The sequence below is a fragment of the Ambystoma mexicanum genome, chromosome 3p (genome assembly GCF_040938575.1).
Source record: "Ambystoma mexicanum isolate Mex_15411 chromosome 3p, UKY_AmexF1_1, whole genome shotgun sequence".
Classification (NCBI taxonomy): Eukaryota; Metazoa; Chordata; class Amphibia; order Caudata; family Ambystomatidae; genus Ambystoma; species Ambystoma mexicanum.
In genome coordinates this window covers 1,116,237,833-1,116,258,081 of record NC_090925.1, presented here as the reverse complement: position 1 = coordinate 1,116,258,081, position 20,249 = coordinate 1,116,237,833, and the positions used below count along the sequence as shown (strand labels likewise).

Genomic DNA, 20,249 nt, shown 5'->3' with positions numbered 1-20,249 from the left:
AATTCCTGGATGCGCGCTGGATCCAGACGACGGGCAGCTTCGAGGAAAGGATCAAGCTCGACGAGAGTTTCCGACGAGCGATACGGTGGTGGGGCACCCGCGCGCATCTGACGGCGGGCATGGACTTCCAGACCCCAGCCCACCAGGAGACTGTGACCACGGATGCCTCCCTGGAAGGGTGGGGAGCGCACACCGAAAATCTGCACGCAAGGGGACTCTGGCTCCCGACGGAGAAGTCCCTACATATCAACGTCCTGGAGCTCCGTGCAGTGTTTTGGGCCCTCAGGTCCTTCCTTCCGTCCCTCAAGGGCAAGGTGGTGAGGATCTTCACCGACAACACCACCACCATGTTTTACATCAGGAAACAGGGCGGAACCAGGTCCCCAGCGCTGTCCAAGGAGGCGCAGGACCTGTGGCATTGGGCCGTCGCCCAAGGGATTTTTCTGGTGCCGTTTCATCTGGCAGGGATAAAAAACACCATCGCCGACTCACTCAGCAGGGAGCTGCGCTCGTGCCACGAGTGGGAACTACGGCAGGATCTGGTGGATCGCCTCTTCCGACGGTGGGGCACACCCCAGATCGACCTGTTCGCGACGGCGACGAACGCCAAGTGCCGGAGGTTCGCCAGCAGGTTTCCCCAGACGAGGAGCATGGGCGATGCTTTCTCGTTCCCCTGGGAGGGCCTGTTCCTCTACGCGTTCCCTCCCTTGCCTCTGCTAATCCGGCTCGTCAACCAGCTCAAGAGGTCACGGTGCAGGATGATCCTCGTCGCACCTGCGTGGCCGAGGCAGATATGGTTCCCGGACCTTCTGGACTTGTCAGCGTCCCCGCCGATCAAGCTGCCGGCGGACGCGGATCTACTCTCCAGGGAAGGAGGCGCCATCCTCCACCACGACCCGAAGTCGCTGAACTTGCAGGCCTGGCTCCTGCAGCACTAGAGTTTGGAGGATACGACATACCGGCCGATTGCAGAGAGGTTCTTGCAAAGGCCAGGGCGTCCTCGACTCTTAAATGCTATGGACACAAATGGAAGAGGTTCTCTGTCTGGTGCCACGCACAGAAGATTAACCCTCTACGGATTACGGCTCCCCAAGTACTGCCGTACCTGCTGACGCTGGCCAAAGCTGGTCTGGCACATGCGTCCATCAAGATTCATCTTGCTGCGATCTCCCGATACACCAGAACCACGGGCCGGACGTCCTTATGGTCTCATCGTCTGGTGAAAGAGTTCATGAAGGGACTGTTCAGATCGTTCCCGCCGGTGAAGGCTCCGGCCCCTGCTTGGGAGCTCAACGTGGTGCTGACCAAGCTCATGGGACCTCCGTTCGAGCCTCTGCACTCGGCCCCGTTGAAGTTTCTATCGTGGAAAACAGCTTTTCTTGTGGCCATCACCTCCGCACGACGAGTGGGAGAGATCCAGGCCCTTTCCTGCAAGGCCCCGTACTTGACTTTCCACGACACGAGGGTAGTGCTCAGGACGCACCCCTCCTTCATGCCCAAGGTACCGTCGGACTTCCATCTCAACGAACCCTTGGTGTTACCTGTGTTCTTCCCGTCGCCTTCGTCGCCGGCTGAGAGGACTTTGCACTCGCTGGATGTAGCTAGAGCGCTGAAGTTCTACGTGGACCGCACGAAGGGTTTTCGGAAGACGTCACAACTCTTTGTGAACTTTGGACCTGTCAATCAGGGGAAGGCTCTCTCGAAGGCTTCCATCTCCAGATGGCTCTCCGGCTGTATCATGTGCTGTCACCGGTTGGCAAACCGACCGCTGCCTGGCCGTCCGAGAGCCCATTCCACCAGAGCGATCGCAGCTACCACGGCGTTCCTATCTGGTGTGCCCCTGCTGGACATATGCAGGGCTGCTACGTGGAGGTCGACGCACACCTTCACGAAATTCTACTGCGTCGACCGGGATTCCAGGGAGGAGTCCAGGGTCGGCCAAGCAGTGCTGCGCAACCTGTTCGCCTGAGGTGAGCCTGGTGAGGAGGTAAGATGCTTAATGTTGAGTTGATGTGATGCTTAATGTTGAGCCTTTGCCACCTCCCGTGGTTGTGCATGTGTGTACTGCTATGTATTCTTTATTCATGAGCATGTGAATCCATGCCAGACCCCATGCTGGAGAAGGAACAAGTTACTTACCTGTAACTGTTGTTCTCCAGCATGGGTCTGGCATGGATTCACATGCGAACCCTCCCGTCTACCCCTCTGCGGCTCTTCACTTGGTCATACTGCCACTTCACGTGCTTCCAAATCTGAAGATGGCTGCCAGAGGCGGTGCTTAGGTAGAGGGCAGTCATTGGCTGTGGTCAGTATGACGCAGAGACCAGTGATTGGTTATTACTACGAAAGACAGATCAGAAACGAAACTGATACTGGTTTTTTCTTTACCGAGGATTCCCAGCCTGACGACGGGGAATATTCATGAGCATGTGAATCCATGCCAGACCCATGCTGGAGAACAACAGTTACAGGTAAGTAACTTGTTCCTTCCTTACTGTTTTATGGCGTGTTAGGGAGAATTCTCAAATGTGTTAATTCCCTTCTACCTTAGAGACCCACCAGCTCTCTTGCTGAACTGAAGCACTTTTTATCTGACATGTTATTTTAATGTGATTTATTCAGTTTCTTTTGACTTTGGAGTCTGACTAACTCCATAGGCATCATCGTTACATTGTCACACAGCACCTTCAGTGCAAAGACATAGGGAAGACTTAGATTTTCGAAAGTTTTAAGTACCTTCTCTTGGTGAAACTGTTTCCAAGAACAGTAAAGTGAAATTGACTTTCGCCAGCATTGGGTCTGGCATGGATTCACATGCTCATGAATATTCCCAGTCATCGGGCTGGGAATCCTCGGTAAAGAAAAAATCAGTTTCACTTTCACTTCTGAACTATCTTTCTCCTATCAACCAATCACTGATCTCTGGGTCTTACTGCTCCCAGCCAATGACTGCCCTCTACCTAAGCCCCTCCTCTGGGAGCCATTCAGATTTTTACCGTATGTTAAAGTGTTGGGAGTCCTTGTGCTATAGCTCTCGAGCATTGACTGCATTTTGCTTTTAAAAAAAAAACATATTTTTTTTCCCTCCTAAGAGTTGCTCTATTTTTTCGTCACTCGAGCCCCAAGCTCCATCGATCAACCTTCCAGATAGTGGGGACCCGTTTTTCATATTCTTCTGCGCCCCTCAAGGGTGAATTTTCGCCACGTTTCTTAGTGGATTCCAGAAGCTTCTTTGAGGAGGAGGACGACGACTGCATGGTTTGCTGGGAGATGGTGCCGCGCACGTGGACCGACTTACGCAAGTGCCTCAACGAATGGCTGCAGGCCAGGGCCCCTGATCTGGGTGAGTCCCAGCAGCATGCCTCCACTGCCCATAAGAAGAAAGCTGAGCAGCCTTCTAAGACCTTTGAGGGTGCCCTTCACGTAGGGGCCCAACATAAGGCTAGGCTCAGAGTCCACGGGCTCCTCGGCGGTCAGGGCGAGTTCAGCGTTTCCAGCACCTTCAACCACGAGTGTCATGGTCATGAAGTCGGGGGCACAGGCGTGCATGGGTCAAATGCACAGGAGACCTGGGTGGGCACTGTCCTGGTGCCTTTGGCGCCAGGCTCATGAACAAAAGCAAACCAGAACATCCATTTAACACCAAAAAGCTTTTATTATGGACATAGCCCTTAAGATGCATTAACCTTGAACATTCCATCCATTAAGCACCCCCAACTGCATTCTTGGGTGTGGCTGCTAATGGATTGCCTTTGCACATGCTCACTCTCTAGGAGTGGCAGGGTGTGGCTGGTAAGCCAGTCCTAAGGGGCGTGCCCACGATCCCAGCTATATAAGCTGCCTGATCCTCAAGACAGACGCTTCGTTATTCTGCACTTGCAAGTAGCGTAACGCTCACCGTCGCCTGAGGTCGGACTTAACTTTGAAGATCCTGCTTCCTGGACATCCTGCTTCCTGCCACCATACTTACCAACTGGGGGAAGCTGTTCTTACCTGAACATCTCTTCGGCGAACAAAGTATTCATCTTTACACTTTCCGGAACGTCGAAATCTTAATCTTGGCACCGCAGCACGACACGCTCCATCGTCGACAGCATCAGCGCCTGCAAGGAAAACCAGAAGACCTGGTTAGACAACGAAATAAGTCAGTTTAAGGATGCGCTTCGCCATACTTCGTGCTTTTCCTTAAACCATCACTTACCTGATGTCGAACATTGTGGTAGCATCAATTTTCCATCCGGCCGCGTCTCACAGCTGCATTTCCATCTAAGGGAAGAAAACAGAAGAGAGACATTATTGCGGGCATAAATAGGAGCAACATATAAAGACATTAAACGTAACGAAAGCATCACAAGAGCTCAAGAAAGACTTACCACTCATAAGGAGAAGCATAGTCGCAGCTGGACTGGACTAATCCTTATCAGGGATCAGTGAAGGATCTAGATCCCATTCGACGCGCCCCTGCCAGAAGTGCCAGGTCGGAGAGCTTATCTTCCATAATGCACACGAGCAGTATCACCACATACCACCGCTCACAGCTTTTCTACTGAGGGAGAGGCCTGAAGGGGGTGAGTCAAGTTCAGGGAGGGCTGCACCCTTGCCCCAACGCCTCCGCAGAGACCAGGGGAGCGTAACGACGAGCCAACGCTCGATCTTCAAAGAGGAAGTCAGACCATCCGGGCAAGCTCTTGGAGAAGACCCAGGCCAGCCCTGCAGAGGCCATGGGGGAGCTGGGCCCCAACCCCACCCCCCAAAGGTGAAGGCTGTGGACTCTGCCAAGACTGTGAAGGCCCAGGTGCATCAGAGGAAAGCCCACGCTTCCATCGAAGTAGTGGCAGCATCCTTTGCGAAGGCCGCTGTGGCAGATCCACAGGGCGTGGCCCCAAAAACGATGTAGCCCTGCCTGCCAGGAGGGAATCTTCTTTCCAGCCCATTGAAAAAAAGACTCCAGAGAAGCTGATACTCATTTCACCAAAACAGTCTCTCTTGGTTGCAGGAAAGGGGGGTGGCACAGTAACCCTCCAGGGCATAGACATCTCCTCAGAAGAGGAGCTCAACAACCTCCTGGTCCTCCAGAAGGGAAGATGCGACGCGAACAGGCCCTACGGGAGGGATCGTGACGACAAAGGTGACACGGCGGACCAGCCTAAGCTGCAAATGCCCTCCTCCCCTTCGCCACCACCCCAGGAGCCACCTGCGGATATCTCGGTGGACATTCTTACAGCTCTGCATACCCTGTGCTCGGAAATACAGTCAAAGATGCCTCTCACCAGAACCATCGTAGGAACCACAATCCACAAGGAGAGTTCATCCCCCCATCCCCCCACTCTGCTGTTCCTCGCCCCCTGCACCCTCACCCTCCCCCCCCCCCCCCCCCCCCCCGCGGGATGACACGGAACCGGTCGCAGGCACTGGCACAGACCACAGCGGCCTGGAGTATCTCCCGTCGCCGCTTGCCAGATCCTCACCACCCGACAAGATTGGCTCGTTCCACGCCATGATCTTCAGTGCCTCAGAGCTGTTCCAGCTCGTCCCGGAGGAGAAGAGGGTTTCTTTTACCAGCACCGGGAGGCGAAGAGGAAGATAGTGTTTTTCGATCCCGCTATTGGATGACATTTGGGACGAGGGATTGTCCCTCATGAACTCTTCATCGGCTCTGGCGAAGAGGGATCGCTACGACAAATACAGAGTGCCGGACTCTGTCCCAAGTGCTTTTGGTGCCAGCCGTCTCCGGATTCTGCGGTTTCGGCAGTGGCCAAGGAGTCTTCAGGCCCCTCCTTGTTGGCCGCCTCCTCCCCTCGGACAGCGAGGGGAAGAAGTTGGATGCCATGGGGCGAAGAGTGATCACGTCTGCAGCGACTACCGTCAAGGCAGCTAACGCCCTCGCCATCATGGCGCGTTACAACAGGGAACTTTGGTTGAAGATGGCCCCCCTCCTGAACTTCCTCCTCGGAGACAAAAGGGCTGAGGCTTTGGAGATCCTACAGGAAGGCGAGGAGGCTTCAGACCACGCCATTACATTGGCCACAGACATTGTCGACACAGAATTCCTCCAAATGGGCAACAGCTTTTGTCTTCGGCGAGTGTGGCTGAGGGCCACTAATTTCTGCCAGGATGTTCAGTCGAAGGTGTTCGACATGCCCTTCGACAGGGACAATTTGTTTGGAAAGACTGTAGACTAGTCTCGCCAGGCCAGCAAAGCAGACATTGAGACGGCTCATGCCTTGGGCATGCTTCAGCAACAATGGCTGTCCTTTCAGGCTTCTGAAGCAAAATCCCAAAGTTTGTTTAAAGGATTTGGAGGAGCTGCTTCGTCTTACCGTCAGTCCTCCCTCCCTCTCGTCGGCCCAGGAGACCTACAGGGGCCCGCTTAAGTCTGGAGGTGGACGTCCTTGCCAAGGCGGCGCTTCGGCATCAAAACAAGAACCGCTGTGGAGGCGCACCCCCACCCGTGCACCCCAGTGGGAGGCCAGCTGGTGAACTTGGTGATTGTGTGGAAGACCACCTGCACCAACCGTTTGGTGCTGGACGCTCTTTCCCACGGACACACCCTAGAATTCCAGCGGAAGTGTCCCCGGATACCACCAGTGGTCCGTCAGAAAAATTACATCCCTCAGGTGCTGCTGGAGGTACGGGCCATGCTGAAAAAGGGGGCATTCATGCTCGTCCCATAGTCTCTGGGGCTCCTGAGTGTACTCTTGTTACTTCCTCTTCAGAAAGAAGATTGGCGGTTGGAGGCCCATTCTGGACCTCTGCTGTGTGAACAAGTTCATGAAGTCCCAAAAGTTGTGGATGGTGACTCTTCATTCAGCACGTGCTAGGACAGCTGGAAGAGGGGGATTTTTTATCGTCGCTGGAAGATGCCTGTTTTCACATCCCCATACACAAGGGACATCGCAAGTACCTATGCTTCGTGGTTCAAGGGCAACATTACCAGTTCAAGGCCCTTCCCTTCGGATTGAATTTGGCTCCACAAGTGTTCACCAAGTGCCTGGCATTGGTGGCAGCGCAGATGCAGCTACGAGGGATCCACGTGTACCCTTACATGGATGACTCTCATATCCGGACGAGTTCAAAGGAAATCGCTGTCTACCACACGGTGAGGACCGACCAACGGATCTGGGGTTCTCGATCAACTATGCAAAGTCCTGCTTGACTCCATCCTTGTCCCTGAAGATCGCATGGGTGAGGTCCATAAAGTCCCTGCTTGGCATGATGTTGTCATCCATATACCTCATTTGTCTGTGCAGGCTACGGATGCGTCCACTACAGGAGTTTCTCGATGCCCGGTCGATACAAGTGTCAGTTAGCTTAGAGGACAAGATCACGCTCGACAAGGGCTTCTGTCGAGCGATAGTGGTGGGGGGAGTGCACGCACATCTCTCCGCAGGCGCGGACTTCCAGACCCCACCTCATCAGCAGACTGTCACGACAGACGCCTCCCTCGAAGGTTGGGGAGCACACACCAGAAGCCTTCATGCAAGAGGCCTGTGGCTACCGGTGGAGAAGCTGTTGCACATAAACGTGTTGGAGCTGTAGGCAGTGTTTTGGGCCCTCGAGTCATTCCTTCCGTCCCTCAAGGGCAAGGTCGTACAGGTCTTCACGGACAACACCACCAACATGATGTTCCGATGGACCTTTGACACTGGGCCATAGCCAAGGGCTGTTCCTCAAACCGTGTCATCTGGCAGGAGTGAAGAACACAGTCGGCGATTCTCTCAGCAGGGAGCTGCGCTCTTGCTACTATTGGGAACTTCGGCAGGAGCAAGTGGATCGCCTGTTCTGTGGATGTGGGAATCCCCAGATTGATCTGTTTGGGACGAACACCAAGTGCCGGAGATTCGCCAGCAGGTTTCCCCAGCCAGGGAGCATAAGGGATGCATTCTCTTTCCCCTGGGACGGCCTGTTTCTGCATTCGTTCCCTCCATTGCTTCTTCAACTAGTCAACTCAGACGGTCCCGGTGCAGGATGATCCTCGTTGCACCGGCGTGGCTGAGACAGATATGGACATCCGCATCCCCTCCAGTCAAGCTTCCAGCGGACGCAAATCTTTTCGCCAGGGAAGGAGTGATTCTGCCCCACGACCCAGGATCGTTGAACCTGAAGGCCTGGCTCCTGCAGCACAAGAGTTGGGGGGGGGGGGGGTATGTGATACCGGCAGATTGTAAGGAGGGTGCTCGCCACGGCCAGAGCTTAGTCTACTCTAAAATGCTACAGGCACACGTGGAAGAGGTTCTCCGTTTGGTGCCGTACTCAGAAGATCGACCCCATACGAGTCACTGCTACGCAAGTGCTCCTGTATTTGTTGTTAGCCAAGGCAGGACTGGCCCGTGCTTCCATCAAAGTTTATCTGGCGGCTATTTCCCGCTACACCAGATCGCCTGGACGATCATCCTTATGGTAGCATCGTTTGGTGAAGGAGTTCATCAAAGGACGATTTCGCTCGTTCCCTCCTGTGAAGGCTCCGGCCCCAGCGTGGGAGCTCAATCTGGTGCTTACTAGGCTCATGGGTCCACCGTTTGAGCCTATGCTTTCGGCGCCACTGAAATTTTTGTGGTGGAAAACGGCGTCTCTTGTGGTCATCACTTCCGCACAAGTGGGAGAGATCCAGGCCCTCTCCTGTAAACCACCTTATTTGACATTCCATGAGATGAGGGTGGTGTTAAGGACACACCCTTCCTTCATGCCCAAGGTTCTGTCAGACTTTCAACTAAACGAGCCCTTGGAGTTACCTGCATTCTTCCGACTCCTTCATCGTAGGCTGAGGGGACTTTGCACTCGCTGGATGTGGCTAGAGCGCTGAAGTTCGATGTGGACCGCACAAAAGGTTTTCGGAAGATGTCGCAACTTTTATGTCGACTTTGGCCCTGTGAACCATGTGAAGGTCCTCTCAAAGGCTTCCGTTTCCAGGTGGCTCTCCTGCTGCATCACCCATTGTCACCAGTTGGCAAACAGTCCGTTGCCGGGCCGTCAGAGCCCATTCGACCAGAGCAATCGCTACAACTACTGCGTTCCTGTTTGTTTGACATCTGCAGGGCTGCTACGTGGAGGTCGACACACACCTTCGCAAAGTTCTACTGCGTCGACAGGGTTTCCAGGGAAGAGTCCAGAGTCGGCCAAGCAGAGCTGCGCAACCTGGTCACCTGAAGGTGAGCCTGTTGAGGAGGTAAGAGATGCTTAATGTTGAGATGCTTATGTTGAGCCTTGGCACCTCCCGTGGTTGTGCATGTTTACTGCTATGTAGTCTTTATTCATGAGCATGTGAATCCATGCCAGACCTAATGCTGGATGAGGAACAAGTTACTTACCTGTAACTGTTACTTTCCGGCATGGATTCACATGCAAACCCTCCTGCCTACCCCTGTGCGGCTCTTCTCTTGGTCCTACTTCCACTTTACGTGCTACAAAATCTGAAGATGGCTGCCAGAGGGTCTTGGGTAGAGGGCAGTATGACCCAGAGACCAGTGATTGGTTGTTAGGAAAAAGACAGTTCAGAAGTGACTGATTTTGTGTTTTCTTTTTTCTATAGCGAGGATTCCCAGCCTGACAGGGAATATTCATGAGCATTGGAATCCATGCCAGACTTGTTCGTTCTTCTTTTCTTCAAAGACTTTGTGCAAAGACTTTTTTACCTACCAGAAGTGCTGCAACCCATATAAGACTTTTGACCATTGACTTTGGCTTAACCTGTTATACTGAATGACTCTGCTTAGGGAAATCCAAAAATATTTGCCTGGTTAATATTTTTGGTCTCTTGTTTGTTCTAATAACGTTTTCCTTCGACCAATATAAATACCAACAGTAGGATATGTCTCCAGCACCCTAGCTATTGAAGTCACCCGAGGGTGTAGGTTGTGACTGTGGGCCATCCCAAATGGGTCTTTACAGATTTTAGAAACTAAGTGTACCGTTTTGAAGGGTATTTGTGTGCTTTTATATTTCTCCCTTCTGAAGGCTTATTCTAACTTGACAAATGAATTGTTTATTCAAGAAACCTTGTATAAGTGTCTATTTGAATAATTGTCACTGTGAATCTCTAACTCCCCTACAGCTTACATTGACCCCTCTTGAGCTAAGCCTTGCTGCTCAACACTCCAACTTCTGTAGTTCAGACTTATACCAAAGGTTGGGTTCGTATTACCTGTAGGTCAGGGTTGTTGTAGTGCACCCAAAGGATACTGCATACAATCGTGCCTAACAGCAGCCAATTGCTTCTTGGTAAAAAAAATATCCTTTGCAGGAAAGTAAACCTGCAGTGTTCACAAGATTCAGTGGAACAGAGTTTGGGTTAGGGACTCCAGTAGAAAAATATATATCCACATGGGCAGGATTAAGCCAGTCCTTCTGTCCCACTGCAGTGCAACTACACGAAGGTTTCAGTGGTCAGTCAATCAGTGTGGCTCCAAACGACCAAAACATTCTTGTCCACCTACACAGAACGTGTAATGGCATGTTTAGTGCTTTGGTGCTGGTCTTGACCTATCCAAACCTACAATTACGCTCCAGGTCAGTCTGGCTGCAGGCCAAAGAATGAATAGACACCCTTCAGACCTCTTTGTGAGTGAGATCAGCAGGTGACTGTTAGTCCCACATAGAATGGTTTTAGAGTCTCCAAGCTTGCTCTCCAGGCATTTGGGTTTCGGGTCCCTTGCTAGGCTGGTCTAGGCAAAGAGGATTTACAGCAAAGTTTAAGTCCAGAAAACAGAACTGCTGTGTAGAATTTCAGACTAGTTAAAGCCACCCTTCTAAGGGATGGGATGTTTTCTGGGAAGGCTCAACCCTAGACACTAGAAAATGGTCCAAAGGTTTCCCAGGTGATGGCTTTGGCAAAGAAATGGCTGCAGTCCTGAGGCCTTATTTCTGGACTCTGTTCTGGTATGGGACATCCAGAATGACTCCTGATCCCCGCCTTGTATAGCAAATTTAGGCATTTGTATTCTGTAAGGCTCTGCACCATTCAAACTAGAAGAGTCGTTCTGATGGACATGAAGATTCCCCACATTTGTACCGCAACTTAGCGCTCTTGGTTGAAATATGGATTGGGACCAGCCACATCAGTTTCCACCATTTGAGACAAGTCATGAGTTAGTTGTACCCCTGGATAGTGCTTGCCCAATTATGGTAATGGATACCTTGAAATTGCAGCTGGATGGTAAAAAGAAAGCAAGATGGAACAGAGAAAATATTTCGTAACTGGAGGAGCAGGCATTTTTGAGTATATGGTACTCTATTATTGTAATGTCAAAATCATTATTGGTCCACATTACCAGCCTTTTCTGTGCACACCAAAAAGGGTAACTCAAGCAAAAAGGGCAGTGCCTCTACAGCAGTGCTCTGAAGGTGAGCTGTGCTGGCATTTCCTTTTTATTTTTGTTCAACTGAGACGTGCTTCCAGGTCTGGGAGTTTTAGGATCTACCCATGCCCTCTGAATTGCACGCGAAAACCGGATGAGTGAGGCTAAATGTAGCACTTCACCAGCTCCCGTGGGCTGCATTGAAGTCAATGGAGGCAAAGTTGCAAAAACTGAATTTTGCTCACCATATGTCTCTATCTCTTGCTCTGGTACGTAGGATGAGGGACCTGACATCTGCTGCGGTGGGCTTACTATGCAAGGCTGCTTGCAGGCACAAAAGTATATTTCTCCAGCATGGGGTCTGGCATGGATTCACATGCTCATGAATATTCCCCGTCGTCAGGCTGGGAATCCTCGGTAAAGAAAATACCAGTATCCGTTTCGTTTCTGATCTCTTTCGTAGTAATAACCAATCACTGGTCTCTGTGTCATACTGACCACAGCCAATGACTGCCCTCTACCTAAGCACCGCCTCTGGCAGCCATCTTCAGATTTTTACCGCACGTTCATGTGTTGGGATCCTCGTGCTATTGCTCTCGAGCATTAGTGCTATTTTTTCACGTTTTTTCTCAAAAACTTCGTTTTTTCGGTCAAAAGAGCCTCAAGCTCCACCGACTCTCCATCCGATCAACGGGGACCCGTGTCGGATTCGTCTGCGCCCCTCAAGGGTGAAGATTTCGTCGAGCTACGTTTTGGAGGACTCCAGAAGCTTCTCAGGCCCGGACATGGCCCAGGAGAAGGGAAGCTCGACGCCCGGAAAGCTGTTCAGGGTCTGCCCTGGATGCCAGCTGCAGAACGTCTTTAAGGAGGACGAACACTCCTTTTGTCTCTACTGCTTACATGAGGACAAGACGCACGTGGAGAAGGACTGTGCGTTTTGCGGCAATATGTCGGAGCAGACCATGAAGGACCGCCACCAACGCCTCGCCAACTGGCTGGAAGGGAAGAGCCCGTCAGGCGAGAAGAAGAGGAAGAAATCCGAGCGGTATTCTAAGACCTTTGAGGACGCCCGGCGACGGGGGTCCAACACAAGGCCAAGCACCGCGAGTCCGCTGGCACCAGGAGCGCCGAACGGTCGGGCTCTACGGGCGCCAGGCAGGGCGCACCCTCCCTGGCACCTTCAGCCACGAGCCAACGATCTGGGTCGGGTAAGAGGAAGGGCGAGCACCCGGCGAAGCTCCTGGAGAGGCCCCGGTCGAGCTCGAAGGCCCCATCGGAGGGGGAGCGAGGCAGTGTCCCCCCCCCCTCAAGGATAAGGCGGTGAGCGCACCTAAGGTGGTGAAGGCCTTAATCCATCCGGCCAAGCCCTCTATCGAAACTGTTGCGGCGGCCCTGGCTCAGCCTGTGGAGGCTACACCAGTGGTGGCAACCTCGGGGCTCAGAGTCTCCCTGCCACCTCGGAGGGAGTCCTCTTTTGTGCCCATCGATAGGACCCCCATGAAATCCCCGGCGGGGAAGAAAAAGGGGGGCAGGGCGTCGTCGTAGATTCGGCTTCAGAGGAAGAGCTGATCGAGGTCTTAAGCCACGGCCTTGGCGTGGATGAAGACCGGCCCGTCGGGATGGAGCCCGACGCAGGTGACGACGACAGCGTCGAGGGTGCCGACGGGGCCCCTGATCGCCCGTCGGATTCCCCTCTGCCAGCGCCGCAAGACAACTCGGCGGCCATTTTGTTGGCTATACAGTCCTTATGCTCAGAGATAAGGACGAGACTACCGTTGCCGACGGAGGAGCCTCTCCCGTCGGGGGATCCTGAACCGGGACCTTCGGGTGTTCCCCCTCCCAAGAAAAGAAGGATTCACCCTCCACCTCCTTTTCAGCCGTCGCGACCCGTCCAGCCCTCCTCCCCGTCCACCCGAGGGGATGATACAGGGACTGACACGGCAGCGACGGGTACGGACGACGAGGTATACAACGAGGATCTCCCATCGTCACCTCCCACCAGGGCCTCTCCGCCCGACGAGATTGGATCGTTCCACTCCATGATCGCCAGGGCATCCGAGCTTTTCCAACTCTGCCCTGAGGGGAAGAAAAAGGAAGGATTCCTTTATCAACGGCGCGAGGCCAAGAGGAAGACGGTCCTCGCGGTGCCTCTACTGGATGACATTTGGGATGAGGGCCTCGCCCTCCTCAAGAACCCTTCCACGACACCAGCTAGAAGAGACCGGTACGAAAAGAAGTACCGGGTCCCGGACGCGGCCCCCCTGTGCCTCCGGGCGCAGCCTACCCCGGACTCCGTCGTCTCCGCGGCGGCCAGGAAGAAAGCAGGTGGGGGGGTGCGGCCTCCACTTCGACTTCCCCACCGGACGGCGAGGGAAAGAAATTGGACGCTATGGGACGCAGGGTCATCTCGTCTGCAGCGACGACGATTAAAGCGGCCAACACCTTGGCGATCGTGGCCCGCTACGACAGGGAGCTATGGTACAAACTGGCTCCCCTGCTGGACTTCCTACCGGACGACAAGAGGGCAGATGCCCTGGAGATCCTACAGGAAGGTGAGGTGGCGTCGGACCATGCCATCACTATTGCGACGGACATCGCCGACACTGGGTTTCGCCAGTTGGGCAACGGCGTGTGCCTTAGGCGGCGTGGATGACTCAAGGCTACGGACTTCCGTCAAGACGTACAGACCAGAGTCCTGGACATGCCGTTCGATGGGAACAACCTGTTTGGGAAAACAGTGGACGATTCCCTTCAGGCCATTAAAGCGGACACTGAGATGGCCCGGGCCCTTGGGGTTCTACAGCAACTACGGACGCCCTTTCGGAGCAGCGGAGGCAAGGGCGCCTCCAAAGGTTCCGGCGGCGGTTTCTCTACCGTCAAGCGGCCCGCTCGTCGTCTCAAGAGGCCTACAGAGTACGAGGCAAGTCTGGAGGACCCCGCCGTCGTCGCCAAGGAGGTCAAGGCGGCAAAGCCTCGTCGAAACAGGATTGAACCGGCTGTGGGGTCGGGCCCCCACCGAAGCACCCCGGTGGGATTCCGGCTGGCGAGCTTCGTCGGCGTGTGGGAGTCCATCTCCACCGACCGTTGGGTGCTGGACACCTTGGCCCGGGGCCACGCGCTCGAGTTTCAAAGAAGGTGCCCGCGCGTCCCCCCCCTGTGGCCAGGAGAGAGCTTCACATCCCTCAGCTTCTCCTGGAGGTAAAGGCGTTGCTCAGGAAGGGCGCCATCGAACTCGTCCCAAAGAGGCTTCGGGGCTCCGGAGTTTACTCGAGATACTTCCTCGTGAAGAAGAAGACGGGAGGATGGCGCCCCATCCTAGACCTGCGACGTCTGAACAAGTTCATCAAGGCGCAGAAGTTCCGGATGGTCACCCTCCAGCACGTCCTGGGTCAGCTGGAGGAAGGAGACTTCCTGTCGTTGGATTTGGAGGATGCCTACTTCCATATTCCCATCCTAAAGGGGCACCGAAAATTCCTCAGATTTGTGGTCCAAGGGCGTCACTACCAGTTCAAAGCCCTCCCCTTCGGACTACGGTCGGCACCCAGGGTATTTACCAAGTGCCTTGCACCGGTGGCGGCGCAGCTGCGCCGCGAGGGGATCCACGTCTACCCCTACCTGGACGACTGGCTCATCCGAGCCAAGACGAGGGAGCTCGCCGTCGAGCACACGGCAAGGACCGTCCAACTTCTCACGGACCTGGGATTCTCCGTGAACTACGCCAAGTCCCACCTGGTACCCGCTCAAAACGCACTGTTTCTGGGAGCGAAGCTCGACAGTGTCCCTTCTGGCCTCCCCGTCGGAGGAAAGGACCAGGTCCATCCTGGGCAAGGTACAGCGGATGTTGGTTTCCGACGCGGCCAAGGTGAGGTCCATCAAGTCCCTCCTCGGAATGATGTCCTCTTGCATCTACCTCATTCCCATGTGCAGGCTCCGGATGCGCCCGTTGCAGGAGTTCCTGGACGCGCGCTGGATCCAAACGACGGGCGACTTCGAGGAGAGGATCACACTCGACGAGAGTTTCCGCCGAGCGGTCGGTGGTGGGGCACCCGCGTGCATCTGACGGCGGGCATGGACTTCCAGACCCCAGACCACCAGGAGACAGTGACCACGGATGCCTCCCTGGAAGGGTGGGGAGCGCACACCGAGAATCTGCACGCGAGAGGCCTCTGGCTCCCGACGGAGAAGTCCCTCCATATCAACGTCCTGGAGCTCCGTGCAGTGTTCTGGGCCCTCGGGTCCTTCCTTCCGTCCCTCAAGAGCAAGGTGGTGAGGATATTCACCGACAACACCACCACCATGTTTTACATCAGGAAACGGGGCGGAACCAGGTCCCCAGCACTGTCCAAGGAGGCGCAGGACCTGTGGCATTGGGCAGTCGCCCAAAGGATGTTTCTGGTGCCGTTTCATCTGGCAGGGATAAACACCATCGCCGACTCACTCAGCAGGGAGCTGCGCTCGTGCCACGAGTGGGAACTACGGCAGGATCTAGTGGATCGCCTCTTCCGACGGTGGGGCACACCCCAGAGCGACCTGTTCGCGACGGCGACGAACTCCAAGTGCCGGAGGTTCGCCAGCAGGTTTCCCCAGGCGAGGAGCATGGGCGATGCTTTCTCGTTTCCCTGGGAGGGCCTGTTCCTCTACGCGTTCCCTCCTTTGCCACTGCTAATCCGGCTCGTCAACCAGCTCAAGAGGTCACGGTGCAGGATGATCCTTGTCGCACCTGCGTGGCCGAGGCAGATATGGTTCCCGGACCTTCTGGGCTTGTCAGCGTCCCCGCCAATCAAGCTGCCGGTGGACGCGGATCTACTCTCCAGGGAAGGAGGCGCCATCCTCCACCACGACCCGAAATCGCTGAACTTGCAGGCCTGGCTCCTGCAGCACTAGAGTTTGGAGGATACGACCTACCGGCCGACTGCAGAGAGGTTCTTGCAAAGGCCAGGGCGTCCTCGACTCTTTAATGCTACGGACACAAATGGAAGAGGTTCTCTGTCTGGTGCCACGCACAGAAGATTAACCCTCTACGGATTACGGCTCCCCAGGTACTGCCGTACCTGCTGACGCTGGCCAAAGCTGGACTGGCACACGCGTCCATCAAGATTCATCTTGCTGCGATCTCCCGATACACCAGAACCACGGGCCGGATGTCCCTGTGGTCTCATCGTCTGGTGAAAAGAGTTCATGAAGGGACTGTTCAGATCGTTCCCGCCGGTGAAGGTGCCGGCCCCGGCGTGGGAGCTTAACGTGGTGCTGACCAAGCTCATGGGACCTCCGTTCGAGCCTCTGCACTCGGCCCCGTTGAAGTTTCTGTCGTGAAAAACAGCGTTTCTTGTGGCCATCACCTCCGCACGACGGGTGGGAGAGTTCCAGGCCCTTTCCTGCAAGGCCCCGTACTTGTCTTTTCACGACACGAGGGTAGTGCTCAGGACGCACCCCTCCTTCATGCCCAAGGTACCGTCGGACTTCCATCTCAACGAACCCTTGGTGTTGCCTGTGTTCTTCCCATCGCCTTCGTCGCCGGCTGAGAGGACTTTGCACTCGCTAGATGTGGCTAGAGCGCTGAAGTTCTACGTGGACCGCACGAAGTGTTTTCGGAAGACGTCACAACTCTTTGTGAACTTTGGACCTGTCAATCAGGGGAAGGCTCTCTCGAAGGCTTCCATTTCCAGATGGCTCTCCGGCTGTATCATGTACTGTCATCGGTTGGCAAACCGACCGTTGCCTGGCCGTCCGAGAGCCCATTCCACCAGAGCGATCGCAGCTACCACGGCGTTCCTTTCTGGTGTGCCCCTGCTGGACATATGCAGGGCTGCTACGTGGAGGTCGACGCACACCTTCACGAAATTCTACTGCGTCGATCGGGATTCCAGGGAGGAGTCCAGGGTCGGCCAAGCAGTGCTGCGCAACCTGTTCGCCTGAGGTGAGCCTGGTGAGGAGGTAAGATGCTTAATGTTGAGTTTGATGTAATGCTTAATGTTGAGCCTTTGCCACCTCCCGTGGTTGTGCATGTGTGTACTGCTATGTATTCTTTATTCATGAGCATGTGAATCCATGCCAGACCCCATGCTGGAGAAGGAACAAGTTACTTACCTGTAACTGTTGTTCTCCAGCATGGGTCTGGCATGGATTCACATGCAAACCCTCCCGCCTACCCCTCTGCGGCTCTTCACTTGGTCATACTGCCACTTCACGTGCTTCCAAATCTGAAGATGGCTGCCAGAGGCGGTGCTTAGGTAGAGGGCAGTCATTGGATCTGGTCAGTATGACGCAGAGACCAGTGATTGGTTACTACTACGAAAGACAGATCAGAAACGAAACTGATACTGGTTTTTTCTTTACCGAGGATTCCCAGCCTGACGACGGGGAATATTCATGAGCATGTGAATCCATGCCAGACCCATCCTGGAGAACAACAGTTACAGGTAAGTAACTTGTTCCTTGCCCTCTCCTGAGGTAGGCCCCTGTATGGAGTCTGGGTGGTCCTCTTGTTTGATGCATTATGGGCTCTCATGCTTTACACTCTGTAATGAGACTAGGAGCCATGAGGGGTGGGGGCAGTTTATGTGCATGTCACCTGTGCATCTTCTTGCAGTCCAGGGTTAATTGGCGGGGCGGGGGGCAGCACTTGGTGAAATGAGTTGCTGCAAATGAGCATTATATTGACTTCCTGGTCTCAATGTAGACTAGAGCGATATGTGGTGGTACACTGCTGGTACTACCGATGTAATTGCATCTGTGCGCATTGAACCACAGCACAGGCTCCTAGGTTAATTCTTTACTTGTTTTTTTTCGTATTTATCTTTACTTGCTAGATATTTTTGAGCATTGTCCGCTTTGTTCTAAAATCCTGTGTCCTATCCTGGTTATGTAGGGCTGCATATCTGTCTGTGAATGTTCACAATATATTTAAGGATAAGGGTGTGCTTGAAAAACATCCATGGTACCTCCTGCTTCCTCTGTTAATTTTCAAAGCTACATGTTAAACATATGGTTGAGAAGAGCACAGCCACTGGGGTTGGTCAGCATGATTTGCCCACAATATAAAGATTTTCAGACCAGTTATTTGGGTCCTGTGGTAGTCAGAGGCTTGTGATTACTCATTGTATCGTTTACTGGATTGATCGATCGTTCAGGGTGCACAAGTATGGTGTGGCCTATTACACTATGCCCCCAAAAATCCTAGAAACCACAAGAGAAAGATGTACTTCAGTTGCCACCGCTCAAGTCAGTTAACATATTTTGAAATATAGCTCTACTAGGGTGGATTAATTTCACCACAGGTGCAGGACATGGATGCACATGTTTACTCTGTTCACTAGATGTGAGGTGAAGATAATATGAACATTAATACACATTAGCACCTGCGGCAGTGAAGAGCCAATCTGGTTCAATAAATAGTTGGATAAAACTGCTCATCTCAGACAGTTTTCCATGGAATGCGCAGGCTACCTGGCCCGTGTCAGTCCTTCATGCAACCCCCACTCTTCTACTTTTTAACATTTTCCTAACCCCCTCCTCCGCAGTTGCACTGAACTGATTGTTGCGACACCCGCCTCCATAGCTTCCCTCTTTGCTTTTCTGCCTGCCATGGTAATAGAGGGGCTCTGTACGGAGACCCTCCTAACAACCATGGTGGATTTGGATAAGGCATTTATATTCATTGCATGAGACGCGTGCAGCATCCCGTTCAATGAATGAAAAAAACTTAGTTTAAAAAAAAAAAAGGGTTACCGCTTTGGTGAACTGGGCTGCTAATGGCATTACAATCGTGTCAAACCTTGGAAGCGATGCTAATGGCCCAGAGCCCTCATTAACATCCCTCACTTCACTCGTGCCATTAACTTGCGCTGCCAGGCTGTTCTCCCCTGCTCCAGCCCTTGGAACAGCGTTTGAATGCCACAATATAAAGTGTGGAAAAGGCAGATCAGAAACAAGTGGGCATTAGCATAACACAATGTGTCGTCTTAACCAGTTTATATATACTCGAGGGACCAGTCTTTGATTGGCATGGACTTCAAATCTAGTTACTCTGAAGCTCAGATTGTTGCCTACTTGAGAAAAGTAAACAGTTTCGGCATGGCTTTGTGCGAGCTGGAAGGCTTGTAATCAAAGACAAAGGAACTGTCTCATTAACATCTACGATCTAATGTTCTATGGTGAGGCCCTTTAGTTTTTCCTAGCTAATATCCTAGATATTTGGCTCTGGTGAAAACCCTGATAGGTTTCAGCAGACAGGAGACCCGACCCTACGGGTCGTACCCCTGGCGGAAGTGCTCTGAAGTAAACTTTTTTAAAGTGGTGCACAAAAGCGGATTTTGATGTACTGTTAGTTCATTGTGGGAATGTCCAAGTGTTTATCCTTTTTGAAGAGTGCTAATCGTGGTGCCTAAAACGAGGTGCTTGTCTGAATAAACTGACTTAACGTAGTATCATCTGAGCATGTGTATATCTTCTGGATGTGTGTAGTCTGCAGAGTTTGTGGTGGATTATGTCTGTTTAAAGTTTTTTTTTTTTTTCTTCCACTTAGGTTCCATGCTTCTATACAGATGCAGAAAGGCGGTCTGTTATGGAAGCCACACAGATTGCTGGTCTTAACTGCCTACGATTAATAAATGAAACTACTGCAGGCATGTATCTTCCATCCATCGACATTGTAATGAACTAATAAACATCGAGTGGGATAGATTATAAAATGCCATTTATGAATGGTTCCTCCTGTAAAATTGAAATGCTTCCTAAAACTACTGAATGGTTTTATGGTTTCTAGCAAGTCTTTTGAATGGATTGAGTCATCCCACGTGTTCCTCATCTTTAGACATCTACTCTTCCAGAGTTGGCTGATTTGTAAATTTTGTTTTCGGTAGAGGGTGCTGTGAGTCGTTGCGGTCGCCTCCATGTCCTTCGAGGACCTCCATGTCCCTCGAGGGCCTCTGTCTCAAGGACAACGTCATTGCAGAT

At 53.1% G+C, this 20,249-nt stretch overlaps 1 protein-coding gene across 1 annotated transcript in view; it reads left to right on the top strand.

The window, feature by feature from the left end:
- Positions 1-20,249, top strand: part of HSPA4 (heat shock protein family A (Hsp70) member 4) — a 711,161-nt gene that overhangs the window by 162,714 nt on the left and 528,198 nt on the right. The window contains exon 5 of the mRNA XM_069652484.1: positions 19,819-19,918. Coding sequence (XP_069508585.1) covers positions 19,819-19,918 — 100 coding nt within the window. The remainder of the gene's footprint in view (positions 1-19,818; positions 19,919-20,249) is intronic.